Raw genomic sequence first — 14,618 nt, 5'->3', positions numbered from 1 at the left:
TAAATATTGACATAAATTCTACTTTCAATGAAACTGTCTACAAGTCTTGGTTCTGCAGCAAATGAATAGTATCTGCAGAATGTATAACAAAGATTTATTTCTTAATGAGCCATTAGTATAGAAATACACATATTTAGTTGAATAACATAGGTAAGTTTGACTTTTCTTTTTTTAATTTCAGAAAGAAAAGGGTGGTTTAATAATGGTGAGTTTTGACCCTGATCTTGTAATCAAAATAGCTTCAAAACAGCAAAGCAATGTCAGTTTGGATAAAGTACTTGGTAAGTTTATAATTGAAGGTTTTATGTAAAAAAATTTAGTATACAGTGCTGTTGAATTAGTATACACCGACCTCTGAGATCACTTTATAATGAGAAGAAGGTTGAAAGTGTTTTAGCAGAGATATATTATTGATCACATTTGTTATTTTGTAACATGATTTATGTACAAATTGTCTGGAAATCTGTGGTTAAACTTAATGTATTAACAGTACAAACCTTATTGTAGTAAGTTGCTTGAGTTATATGTTTTAATTAACATTTTATTAAAATGATTATATTTTTCTCTTACAATATTGTGAAATAATAATTTGTAATTTTAAAGTTTGATAAATTCGTAGCTTTAATGACTCTTATACTATATTTAATGGAAAATAAAATCATTACAGGTTGGTTCTAAAATACCTAAAGGTATTATAATTAATTTCAAAGCAGTATAATAAAATCTTACTTAATTTAATTACATTATTAAAAAATTAATATTGTGTGTTATATTTTAAAATTCTTCAATCTTTATTAATATTTATTTTATGCAATTAAATTTGTGAAGCCTAGTAAGTTACGTTAAGTTTTTTCTACTGGTTTCTTTAAGCATGTAAGGAGGGAGTAACATTTCACACTGCTTAGACAGAGTGAAACTTAAAAATCAGTTGTAGAGTTTGTATCTAAATGAGGTATAAACGGTTAGAGAGAGCAGCTTTTATAAACTGTCTTAAACTCTCCTCTCTATATCTTATTAGTGGAATCTACACCACTAATGCAGTGGAAGAGTGAGACTGGTTCAGTGTTGTCAGTTCTTTATCTTCTTTCTTGCAGTCATATTCAACTATCACTTTCTCAGATGTTAGCTTGTAAACAATGCCAACAGATGACAACTGATCTACTGTTATATCCTGACTTACAACAGTAGAATTTATTCCTACAATTTGATCTATATATCTTTTCAATATCAAACCTGATTTATTTGTTTGATTGCTACCACTGAAATTCATTTTTCTTTACTTTTATAATTGTGTACTAAAACTAGTCAAGTAACATATAAAATTGTGTCGCGGGTCTGTTAATGATCAGTTTTGTGGAATTTTTATTATTTTATAAATTAACAGAATTTCTGCAATTTAAATGAATTTGACAGTGCTGTTTTAGAATTTAAACCTCTCAAGTTCATTTAATTTGGTTTTACAAACTTGCAAGAGTTTTCAGCTGAAACATTAGACTGTAGGCAATATAGATCTGAAAAGGATGTATAATGCATCATTATATTCATCATCATAATTTTTTTAGATTCTAATGAGATAGGTTGTTTCTTAGAATAAACATAGTCAGGTAACCCATGGTATGCAAAAAACCCTCTTAAAATATTTGTTAACCAGATGTTAACTTTTCCAAATGCCTTTAACCATTTGGAATATTCGCCAATAACTAATGGGTAATTTCACCACAAAGTGGTCTTACATAAATCCATATTTAACTTTAACCATGGTTTACTAGGAAATTATCGTACCATTAACTACATTTTGGAAAATTTTTTCTGTCTCCCAGTTACATAAGACAACTTGAACATGTATCTGTAAAAATTTCAATATTGGAATCAATATTTTCCCACCAAATAAATGGTTTTACTATTGATTTATATTTACAATTCTAAGATGACTAGGATGTAAAACACTTCACAAAATTTTTTCAATAAGCCCAATGACAATTATGAGGAGTTATAATGGTTAATCTTAAACCTCACATAGTTATATTTGTTCAGTAGTTAATTTGTCCATCTTTTAATAATAAGTAGGAATTAATTCTCTGGATTCTTGGATTACAGTGGTTGATATTGCCAAAAAATAAAGGAACAGTAATTTCACTAATTCATTGTAAATATAAACCTAACCAAGATAAAAATTTTTTATTAACATTATATTGTAAGCAATTAACTTTTATTTTTTGAATTACATATTTTTTCTCTTCTTTGATTGATTACATTTGTTACATTTATTGAATTTACATATTACATTATATTTGTGTTGGTTGATTACATTTGTCTTTGTGGTTAAACTCATTTTATTAGTGGAAGTCTCTACAATCTTGGATTGTTTAATCGTACATTAAAATTAAGAAATTTATATGTTGTTTTTTACATTTAATTAGTTTATCTTTTTCTAAACATTTTCTTAGGGAGTTGAATAAGAGACATTAGTAGTGAAGACGTGCTGTTGAACGCTCTGTGTTTTTTGCTTTTTTGGTTGGTTTTTTCTGGGTTTTTGTTGATTTGGACATTTGAAAAGTTTTCTTCAATTATTAATGGATGTGTCTGTGAAGTTTTGAAAATTTTGGACTGCAGTCTAACTTTTTATTTGAGTTTTTTGTGGGTCAACCTTATAGCCATTGGCAATAAGGTTCACTATTGACTAATTTATTGCTCTGCGAGTTATAGAAGAATTTCAACTTATTTTTCATATAAGGTGAGCAAATAATTCTAAGTTTTGGGGCAGTTTATAAGGGGATTCCTTTTTTCCATCCTAGCTCCCTTCCCATAACTCCTAATTCAAAACCCCCTGGGATCTTTACATCCCGGGTCCTTCATGCCCCCTGACCCCCCCTTGGTCACTCCAAATCCGACTCCAGACTTGGGTGGATACCTTTTCGTGACCCCCTTGACCACCTCCCTAAAAAAGGCCCCCCATGATTTTAGTGAGTGGGTATTCCTATTAAGTGAATTTAGCGTTGAAGACGCATTAGTTTTTCAATTAGACTTTTGGTTCAACAATAGAAAGAAGAAAATCACTTTCACTGGTGGATTCAGAGGTACCTGGTAGTTTGAGACCTCCGGCACTTTCAAAGGTGAAGAAAGAGTATCCTAAAGGCAAAAAAAGGTGCAGACAGATGTCATTGGAAGAAGAGGAATCTGTTATGGGGACAATGGATGAACTAATTACTCAGTTAGGACTTCTACTGTTTAATTTGAAACAAAATTCAGGTGCAGGCCTGTTGAAATACATAACAACACATGAAAAGGAGCTTTGTAAAATATACAAAGGGTTTAAAGGCTGATGAAGTTGCCACCACCTCCTGACAAAAATTACGCAGGCAACACAAACTAAGGGGTCTCCCAAGCTCGGGATAAGAGAAGAGTTGGACACAGACTTATCTAATAAGGACTTGGTAGCATTATTTGTTAGAAGACGGCTGGCGGAAATAGTTTCAAGAGTTTCTCAAGTTGAGGAAATACTTGATGAGGGAGACAATTAGTTTTTATGATTTTAATGGGCCAATCTGGGCGAAGAGATCACACTATTCGTGGTGTTGCGGGAGTGATCTCTGGAGACATTATCAAAAATGATACAGTTATAGGACGTGAGCAAGCTGTAAATCCAACTATTAGATACACTATTTATTATTCAGCAGTTAAAAGAGAGGAAAGTGCAGTAATGATAATATTAAAAGCCTTGAAGAAAATACTGGAAACCACTAAGGCAGCGACTTTTATGCTACCAGGAGGTAGACTGGGAACCTCATTAGGAAAGTACTAGTATATTTAACAAAGTATAGAGAAGTGAGAGTTTTGATTTCAAAGTCAGAAGTTGTAAATCAGGAAAGCAAAAGTCCGTGGATCAAGCGTGCTATTCCACTTGTACAAGACCACTAAACTATAATAGTCAAAGCAGAGAGCAGATCCTATGCAGGTAACAAAATGTTAGCTGGGAAGAGGCTGAAGAAGTGTTGTCCCTTAGGAAAGGGAATAATGAAGAATTATGCATACCAGTTTAGGGGAAAGAGAAGGCTAAGGAACTTACTACTATGTTACGAGCTAAGTTGGCAGAGTTACAGGTCGATATGAGGTCCAGAAGTGGACGGTAGAACAATTGTACATCTAGGAGATATTGACATGAGACCAGTGAGCAAGAAATTAAGGATGCAATAGCTCAGGTAAACGGAGGAGCAGATGAGTTTTAAGATCTCGTCGATAAGACCTGTTTATGGTGAAACCAAAAATGCAACAGTAGTCACAACATATCGCGCAGCGATGAAGTTAACAGAGGCTCGCATACGGATATGATGGGTATATTGTTGTGCCTATACCCAAGTACCTGAAGACAGATGTTATCGTTGCTGGGCTTCAGGCCATGTCTCAGCGGATTGCAAAGGGGTAGATACATATCAGTTATCTTCAACTGTGGGAAACTGGGCCAAAAGAGCGCTCAATGCACAGGTCCGACCACATACGTGATGTGGTTTGGAGGGCCACTGGACTGGAAGGTGTACGCTCCAGAAATGAAGATATTACAATTAAATGTGAATTGTAGCAGATGGGCACATGACAACTGCTGCAAGTTGGCATGCAAAATAGAGTAGTCATTATAATTGCTGCGGAGTCTAATGTATCAGTGACTTCAAGGCTGGAATGGATAAGAGACGAGAATTTGACAGTAGCATTTGGCTTTACATCAGTAGGGACTCTGATAGGAATATGTAGAGCTGGAGAAGATTATGTCTGGACAGACTTGGGGGATACTGTGCTTTTTGCTGTACCATTCCCCAAATCCGGGAGTTGTCAGTTTTGTGACCCTCCTTGATGAATTAGGACATACGATTCTAAGGTTCAGAGGCAGAAAGATAATTTTGGTTTGCGGGGACTGTGCAAAACCTAAACGGACAAAGTTTAGCAGAAAAATCAATGCTTTAAGATTGATTTGTATGAACAATGATGAACCCACTTTTAGTCACGGGGAAGCCAGCTCGGCAATTGACTTGACTTGACTATCATCTCTGAAGATCATGTAACTACTCTAATTAATTGGAGCATATTAGATGAAGAGAGTCTGTCGGACCATTACGTAATAGCGTATGAGGTAACAACGACACCAAGAATGATTAAGCCTGGTAGAACTATCACCTCAAGGCACGGGTGTGTTCTTTTTTCGGAGGTGATTGGTGAGAAGAAACAGACTCTGAAAAACTGACAGAAATTGTTACTATAGAATGTGAAAAGGCAGGAGTCCTGGTACAAGTGCGGAAAAAAGACATACGTATTGGTGGGGATCTGAGCTAGAGGTCTTACGTAAAAGTGCTTGGGCAGCTAGAAGGAAACTACAAAGAGTTAATAGACGTGGGTGTCAACTTCGCAAGGATGAGGCCAAAAAAGAATACGTGGAGGCTAGATCCAAATATACAGCAGCCATAAAAAAAGCCAAGAGCAAGTATTGGAAAGACCTTTGAGAAGATATCGACAGTGACCCCTGGGGAAGAGAGTACCGGTTGGTTTCCGGAAGACTAGGTAGACGATTGCCAGTGATATCAGAAGACAAGGTGCGTGTATATGTAGATGTACTGATGTACTCTTTCCGAAGCAAGTAGATCCATGTAGAAAGGAAATAGTGGATGATGAAATACCGGTGTTCACTATGCAGGAATTAAAAACTGCAGGCAGGAAAATGAAATTGCATAAGAGTCCGGGTCCGGACGGCATTCCGGTAGAATTTGTCCGGATAGGGGTGGAAGAAGCGCCTGTTACAATGTTGGAAGTAATGAACAATATGGTGAAAGGCAATTTTTTACGGACTTCATGGAAAAGATCAAGACTGGTTTTAATAAACAAACCAGGTCAGGAGCTACAATTACTTATCGACCAATTTGTGTTACAAATAATTTATGTAAATTATTAAAAAAGGATGTTAGAGGTGAAGTTGCGGGCCTATATTGGAGAAAGGGGTGGTATTAGCTAGTGGCAATTTAGATTTCGATCAGGAAAATCAGCAACGGATGCTGTGAAGGAGGTGATGAAATTGGTTGATAACGCGGCAAAGAGCACGTAGCGCACGCGCCGAATTCCTGTAGTCATATTAGTGAATGTATACTACGCTTTTAATTCTCTGAGGTAGGAAGCAACATTTGAAGTGATGAAGAAGGTCAACTATACACCACCATATCTCAGACGAATGATACAGAGATACTTACAAGGAAGATTTTTGGTATAACAAATAGGCAGTAGTGACACTGAATTCGAACTGTCAAGTGAAGTGCCTCAGGGTTCAGTTTTGGGACCCATTTTAACGAATCTTACGTTCGATGGGATTTTGCGCCTAGAATACCCAGAAGGAGTGAAAGCAATAGCTTTTGCTGATAACCTTGCGCTAATGGTCACTGCAAAGAAGGAGGAAGACGTAGCGAGAGTAGCAAATGAGGCACTAAATATGGTAAATAGATGGATGAGAACTAGGACTCTCGTACGAAGAAAGTGGCGATCTCTATGACGAGGAGAAACATTATAAGGCATATTCCGATTGTGACTGAGGAAGGTCGGATCCAGTTCGTCAGAAATACAAAATATCTAGGGATGTGGCTAGACCACAGGTGGTCCTTTACTGGCTATTCGCCAGTGTAACTGAAGCATTGTTTGTAATGACTGGGGTGTTACAATACAACAAATGACTCGAGCTCAGGTAAAAATTAATGGAGGGATGAATAAGGATGACGCGCAACGTGAGTTAATAGAAGAGTGCCAGACAAGGTGGGTCACCCCACGAAAAGGCGAGTGGACCCGATGTTTAATAGGTGAGATCGGAAGCGGATTTGGTGAGCTGAATTATTGGCTCACCCAATTCCTGACCGGCCACTGCTCATTCCGAGCCTACCTGTTCGGAAGACACAAGGTAGATTATCCAGAGTGCCAATGTTGTGGTCAGAGAAACACAGTTGAATATGTCTTTTTCCAATGTGTTAGATGGGAGAGAGAAAGAAGATGTATGGTGACTACTGGTCAGATAGACCTAGGCAATGTTATTGAGTAATGCTAACAGACAGTGATAAATTCACCGCGGTGTTCAGTTTTGTATACAGAGTACTGCATAGGAAGGTGCAAGGGAACTCTGGTAACACCTGAGCAAGCGACGAGTAGTACCAGCATCCCAACTGAGCTGTCCAATGATATACAAGTATGTTAGTATCAATTTCAAAGTGAGTACAGTTGCAGTTCTAGATCATAATGCAATACCGGCCATAAAATATTTGGTCGTATGGCTTGATACGAGGCTACATTTTGGGACACATACGATAGAAGCATGTAAGAAAGTGGACAGGGTCATGGGACTAGTTGCTGGCGGGCCACGCTTCTTATCAGCGTGGCCCGCTCCACACTCCTATAAGGTGTAGAGGTGTGGGTGGGAGCTATGGTGTATGCCAAGTACAGTGAGGCAGTGGAGGCACATCATGGACGGAGCTGCCTCTGTGTCATTTCTGCATATAGAACTGTCTCCGTTCCAGCGTCTGAAGTCCTTGCAGGACTTCTCCTCATGGACTTGGTAGTGGAGCAACGGAAGAGAAACTGGGAAATAAGGGCTCTTCCTCCTGATGACAGAAAGAAGCAATGTACTCTTATATTGGAGAAAATGACTAACGTCTGGCAACAGAGGTGGCACAATAGCGTAAAAGGATGCTGGACACACAGTATGATAGGTGATGTTTACTAATCAAGATTACTGCCTCACGCAGTTCCTGACAGGCCTTGGTGGTTTTAGGTCCTATCTATTTCGGTTGGGCCTTGATCACTCTGATGTATGTCCGATGTACCACGGGGAAGAAACTGCCCACCATGTGTTCTTCAAGTGCACCAGGTATGACATGGAAAGGAGGCACCTACTGGTATTAATACACAGGGTGAACATGTTTGCACCCGAAGATATTGAGGATATTCTTCTCCACTTGGAAAGACATTGGAAGGCCTTTGCTGACTATACCAAGTCAATCATACAAAACCTAATCATCTGAGAAGAGTCACATGCTAGGATGAGGCATCGTAGGGCTCGAAGATGGATAGGTTCATGGCTGAGTGACTAGGGGGTTGTCTGCACATGAGGGGGTCGCCGGGACACAATGAAACTGTGGACACTCTGCCTTCTTGTTTGATGATTGCCTCCCAGTAAGTATGATGCATTGTGAATGTACTGTATCATTGATTTTTTACCTACTTTATGAGTCATGTGTATTATGTTACTACTGTATTGATTTGTATTAAGTATTGCTATTATAATGTGTTGTATTTTATTGTATCATTGCAATTTGGAGTATGACTATGTGTGTGGGCGATCTCCTCCTTCCTGAAGTAATGCTTCTTTAAACTATGCCAGGGAGGGTGGATAGCCAGGGGTGGAGGTTTAGTCAGTATTGCGCAGGAACACATACGCACTTATTATCACATCTTGCGGAACCTGTTAGCGAGCCTGACACTACCTAGTCATCTGTAAATGGGGTTCTTCCACCTTGTAAAAAAAAAAACAAAAAGATCATAATGCAGTAATCAGAAGTGTAATCAACAGTTGGAGTGAGGGGATGGGGGACAGCCCTCAGTGGAGCCGTCGTCTGTCCGTGTTTGCACAGGTGGGCAGTAGTGGTGAAAATGTGGGACTCCTAAGCCTTCCTGCTTTGGCACCACTGTGGTTCAGCTATACTTAATTGCAAAACAAGCCCCGGATTGAGAGGAACGGTGAAGTAGGAGATTTAGTAGTTAGGGCGCAGTCACACATAAGCTTTTAATAACATCTAGCTGAACCCGTGCGAGTGTGACACTCCCCCACTAATGTAAATGGTATTTCTCCGCAACAGCGATAAAAAAAAAAAAAAAAAATTTTGGTAAGTCATTTTTTGGTATGCAAGATGATTTTTGGGCAGTAATGATTCACCTGGTTGTTTGTACCTATAGAGAAATAAACATTAACATTGACATTTAATATGATTTTACCTCTTACAACTAGTCCACATTCCAATTCGATATAAATACACATGAGAGCAGAATGTTATGAAATGGATGATTTATCTGAGATGTCTAAACCTTTTGATCCTGTAATTTTAATTTTAAGGAATACTGTGGTCAATCTTAATCAACTCAGGATACATAAGATGCATAAGTAATAAATCACAAATTTTTAGTTGTTGCGTTCCTAACACATTTTGTATTTCCCGCCTACATACATTTGTTTGCCTTGCTCTGCAGTGAGAAAGACATACCATTCGAGGCAGGCAGTTGGTTAAATTTACTTAACAATTGTAACTGTCTATAGTAACAGTAGCAGTAATAATAATAATATTATGAATTTGTTTACATGTTCATTCAGTTAGAGGACACTCCATATTCAGTAGTTTTGTAATCAGTTCATTCATGTGGTTTATGAAGAATAAATTCAGCCTTTCTTTTATTTCATTGTGTTAATCAATTTAAGACTTGGGACCTAACTCTACATTAGTATTCAAATACACATATTTATAGATCATGTGTTTATTTAAGAAATTAACTCTTCCCTGACTTGAGCTTGGAGCCTCATTAGTGATGTTCAAAACACAATTTCAACTTTAAAATGAAAAATAGACAAGTATTTTTGGGCAGATTCAACTATTGAGCTATAATGGATAAATTCAGGGTCTATTGAAAGGAAAATTCTTTTCAATTAGAATTGCAAAAATCCAAAATTTTGCAGTATTGACTAATGGAGCTACATTAGTAGCTGAGAAAATTACGCTGCTGCACTTTCTTGGAGTGCTACAGCAGACCACCTTATTAATCTTTACTTTGACAGACTGTTTCTACCTGGTTATTTAGTTAATTACATGGACTAATAACCTAAATATCACCTTATACTTAGAAAAACTCAGAAAACTCATCAAACCTTCAGATAATGGAGTAATAAATTGTTATAGTCTTAACAAGAAAAGTCACAGAGTTCTTTAATTCCTCTGAGTTATATAAAAAGAATTCAGTAAGATCATTTCTTTGAAAAATGAGGAGTCTACTGTCCTTCAAATAAAATATTTTTTTGATTCATTCAATTTCAGGAATTGCTTCCTTCATATGATAAATAATATTCTACTTTCTGTCTACGTTGAGACCTGAAGTGAAGAATCTGCATGATGTGGTGCATGTAAATAACAACACACATACATATGACAACCTTCAACCAGTTGATGCAATTCACTGGCTAGACAAAAATGATTCATCACTTTTAAAAATAGCTACCACATGATAAGAACGTTAATCATTACTTACACCTGTTATTAATCTCACATTATCACATTGTTAGTTATTATTATGTAATTATAAATTTGGTAGATCAACAGCAATGTAAACAATGCACTACTATTGAAAAATTGATATTAATCTCAGTTTCATAATTTTATAATATTCATATTATTTGCTACTTTAGGCCTAGAGTAAACAAACATTGTGTGTATTAGTGCAAGTATTTGAATTACAATTTGGTACATATCATGTACGATGCTATATAAACAATAGCAATACTTCATAGCTGTTTATAGTTTTATGACACAGATAAATTATATTTCTAACACTATTTTAAAAATGATTATTTGATCTTGTGAAACTTCATTGTTATTCTAACTGTGGCATTGTTAACCGCTTGTGATAGAAGTTACTTTCAGTGAGGTTGTTTTTGTCATTAATTTGGTTTAAATAAGTATCATACTGAAATTAATGACTTATTTGCTTTATTACAGTGCTAGAGATAAAATGTTTGTTTATAAGTATTTTTAAGTATTGTGAAATTTAATAATTATGGCTGAAAATTCTTCTTGCTGTATAGTTAACACAGAAAAGGTAAAATATTAGTGCAGAAATAACCCAGTTACAAAATTTATCATCTGAGAAGAACATTTAAAAATAATGTCATGCTGTATATTGATATACTATAGTACTATTGAAATCAGACAGATCAAAGAACAGTTTGTTAAATGGACTTGTTACTCTGAAAAAAGAATCCCTTTTAGTTCGTACTGGATTCTCTTTTCATTACTATTTTTTCTTCTTCTCCTTAATTGGAAAACATCAGTTACCCTGGTCCATTAAGTTTAATGAACCAATATGTCCTGTTCAATATATTAAACTAAGAAATATAACATAGATGTGCTATTACATCAGGTAACAAAGGGATTTCCTTATTCCCTTAAAACAGAAGCCATCAATCACCACTATAAAAAGACTGAATAAAAGCAACAAAAAAGCATATTTTGCAACTTAAATGATGATTTATTTTATTTACAGAATATTTAAGTTTTATTAAAAAAAAATTATATTTTTTCTTTTACAGATCACTTTACATATTTAAAAAGAAAAGTTGGGGCAGAACATATTGGAATTGGGGCAGGTTTTGATGGTTTTGAAAAGTAAGTATTTTGTGTTTATTGTTAGTTAGTTATGCTACAGTTTTTTTTTGTTTTTTTTATTTAAAATTAATATAATGAACAATATTATACATATTATAATAGCCAAATAATTATGTTGACATAAATAATAATAAATTTTCTTTTTTTTGGGAGAGAGGTGGAAATGCATTTATGCACACAGTGCATTTATCCTTCACTCCACTTGTGGATTTATCAAATCACCAACAGTAGACTATCATCTAAAACCACCCCTGTTTCTACTATGACTCAGCCCGGAACCGTTTTACAGATTACTTCAGGCCGAGTCCTATCCTAACCAGAGAAGAATGCTACCTAGTTTTCACCTGGCTCAGGACTATGCAGGTTGACCTTTTTGGCCCTGAGAATGCTCTTGACGCATCACAAACACATTGTGGGGGCTCAGTGCTACGAGATCCGCTTCTAGTGTCCCTCTGCCACCCACCAAGCACACTTTACAAAGTTTTCTCGGCTTCGTCCCGTACAACGGAGCGTAGAGGCAATCTGAGGACGGCGTTTTCCCTATGGCATAAAGGTAAGCGTGGAATTACCCGTGACCCGTTAAAAATGGATCTCTCTTTGCCGCCGCCGCTCTGTCCACGGTTTGACGAGAGAGATAAGGCGCTTCTTTGCCAAAAGAGTAATGAATATGACATGTTGACTTCGAAGAGAAAGATTCCGTCTTGTGACGACTCCGGTCGCCACGCCACCCCCTCCGTACCTAATCACGATGTTCGTTACCGGAGGACATCTTCAGACCCTCAAACCAGTTGACATTTCTCATTCATTAACGCGGGCTTTGTCAGGATGCCACCGATGCAAATGCCGCAATACAGTTCCATCAGTGTCTTAAACCGATAAATCACCTTACACACAAAACAACGAATAAAAACGTAAAAATGAACTTGACCGAGATAAAAAAATATAGAAATAAAATTCCAAAAGCCCAAAATAATAAAAACGAAACAATAACCCCACGAAACACAACACAAACCCAACAAAAAAAACTAAACCTGCACGAGTCGCAACAATATACAAATAAGGGAAATATAACTAAACATGAAAACAAATCAAAAACAGTTAAACTAAAAATGATAAGAGGAGGAAAAGCCCAAACGGGACTCAGTATATCCTAAACGCCCTTAGCAATTCTCTCCAAAACCAAAACCTCTTCTACTATTCTCCACTCAGCCTGGTTTTTCCAGTTTCCTCGTAAATCAAAGGTCAACCTGATAACAACAAGCCTGCAAATAACATCTGTACGTTTCAAATAACACTACGTGCTCCGTACTTCATACATTCATACAATACTTGAAAGGCGTCATCCAACATCTGACACTGAGGACATAATCCCGAATCAACCAGGCTGAACTGAGCCAGCCTGCTGCTAAAAGCACCATGTCCTGAAAAAACTGCGTCACATATTTATTTGGACATACTCAAGAGGCATCCCAACCCCGTAGGGGGAAGACACCCACCTTGTGGCGTTACCAGTCGCCACACCACCCCCTCCATTCCAAGCCCTGAGGGGCTATACCGGAGGTGTCTTTAGACCCTCTCACTGATTACATCTCACAGTTCAGGCCTCGGTCGGGATGCCACCGATGTAAATGCCTCGGCAGACATTTGCATCAGTAAAATACAAATCAAATTTCGCCTTCACGTAAGCCAACTGACATCTTCACGTCCAACCTAACATGATTCCCTCAAACTAACTGACCGAAACCGCGAAAGCGTGAACCCCGCGCCTAGTAAAGATTTGACAACACCGTTCGTGACTGTGAATATCTCAGAGAACGAACGAGTTTAAAGTTAAATTAGTACTACACTCATACCAATCAAAATAATGTTTTACGCAACATAGAAATTCAGACATACACCCAATTAAGTCGACCAATTTAGGTCGCTTAACTAGGGAAACGCAACCTCATTCCGGTCCGCGCAGGAGCCGGGGACAAACCCCGCACCCATACCCGGTCTCATCATGGTGTCTCGCGTGGCATTACCAAGTCACGATCAGGACTGCCACCGGCGGAGGGAAGCCAAACCCCCGGTCGCATGGGTTAACATACCCCAGTGGCGCGGCCACCCCCACCAGCGGGAGCCCCAAATCGAATCACAAACAATACCAATATAACTGTGGCACGATGCCAATGCGCCTAACTCCAACCAATCCAATGCCTAAGCCGGAACCCTAGCCACCCGGGATCCTACCACGATCGAGTAAAAGATTTATACTGCTTTGGTTGTAAATAGTATTTGATTTTATTTAATAAGCAGAGTTGGATAAATTTAATATGATTACAAAAAAGTATGTTTAAAACTACGTCAATATTATTCTATTGCTCTTGTATAATTAACGAACAATGCAATATGAAAATAAGATCAAACAAAATATAAATCACTTCTGTGATTTACATTCTAATAATTGTCAGTGTGATGATAATCTAATGGCAAAAACTGTTAAAATTATAAAAAATTTATTTCAAGTTAATATGACTTGTTATTCCAAAGCTAATTTTTTATTTTTGCTTTTTGAGTTAATTAATATCAGAAGCTTCCACAGTGAAGTTTTCACTAGCACTGTTGTTAATAGCATCCATCTACTGAAAACTCCACCGAAGAAAGTTCTGATAACACTGATACACACAAAAAAATTTAATGTTTCTCTAAGTGTGATACTATTTCTTGAATTGCTTTTTTGCGTACATTACAGATCTGTGAATACAATTTTTCTATCACCCTTAATTTTAAATAAATTACACTTTACAAAAAATTAAGGGAAAATATAGTTAAAATCTATAAAATTTATAATTTAGCATGGCCATACCTGTGTTAGAATGTTTTCGCTGATGCTTTTCTTTTATAAATAGCTTCAGGCACATCCCAGATTAATGTCCAACAGTAATCGGCAAGCATGTTAGTATTCCATTTCCTTTTGTAGCGGCTTTCCATCAACGAAATAAATGTCTTGATGGAATCGTTCACAATGTTCGTCACTTACGTCTCTGAGGTTGTCCGGGAAAAAATCCAGGTGTGAGTGGAGAAAATGTACTTTCAATCCATAAAAAAATAGCTAAAAATAAAATAGCTATGGGATGTAAAATGTATTTTACATCTCCCATAGTTCTGTATGAAGTAAGAAGTTGATTAACAATATCG

At 36.9% G+C, this 14,618-nt stretch overlaps 1 protein-coding gene across 1 annotated transcript in view; it reads left to right on the top strand.

The window, feature by feature from the left end:
• LOC142334312 (dipeptidase 1-like) overlaps positions 1 to 14,618 on the top strand; it is a 65,045-nt gene that overhangs the window by 44,005 nt on the left and 6,422 nt on the right. Inside the window, exons 8-9 of the mRNA XM_075382252.1 lie at positions 182 to 281; positions 11,363 to 11,438. Of these exons, the coding sequence (XP_075238367.1) occupies positions 182 to 281; positions 11,363 to 11,438 (176 nt within the window). The remainder of the gene's footprint in view (positions 1 to 181; positions 282 to 11,362; positions 11,439 to 14,618) is intronic.

Source organism: Lycorma delicatula, chromosome 1 (assembly GCF_047948215.1).
Source record: "Lycorma delicatula isolate Av1 chromosome 1, ASM4794821v1, whole genome shotgun sequence".
Lineage (NCBI taxonomy): Eukaryota > Metazoa > Arthropoda > Insecta > Hemiptera > Fulgoridae > Lycorma > Lycorma delicatula.
This window is presented reverse-complemented; position numbering and strand designations above follow the sequence as displayed.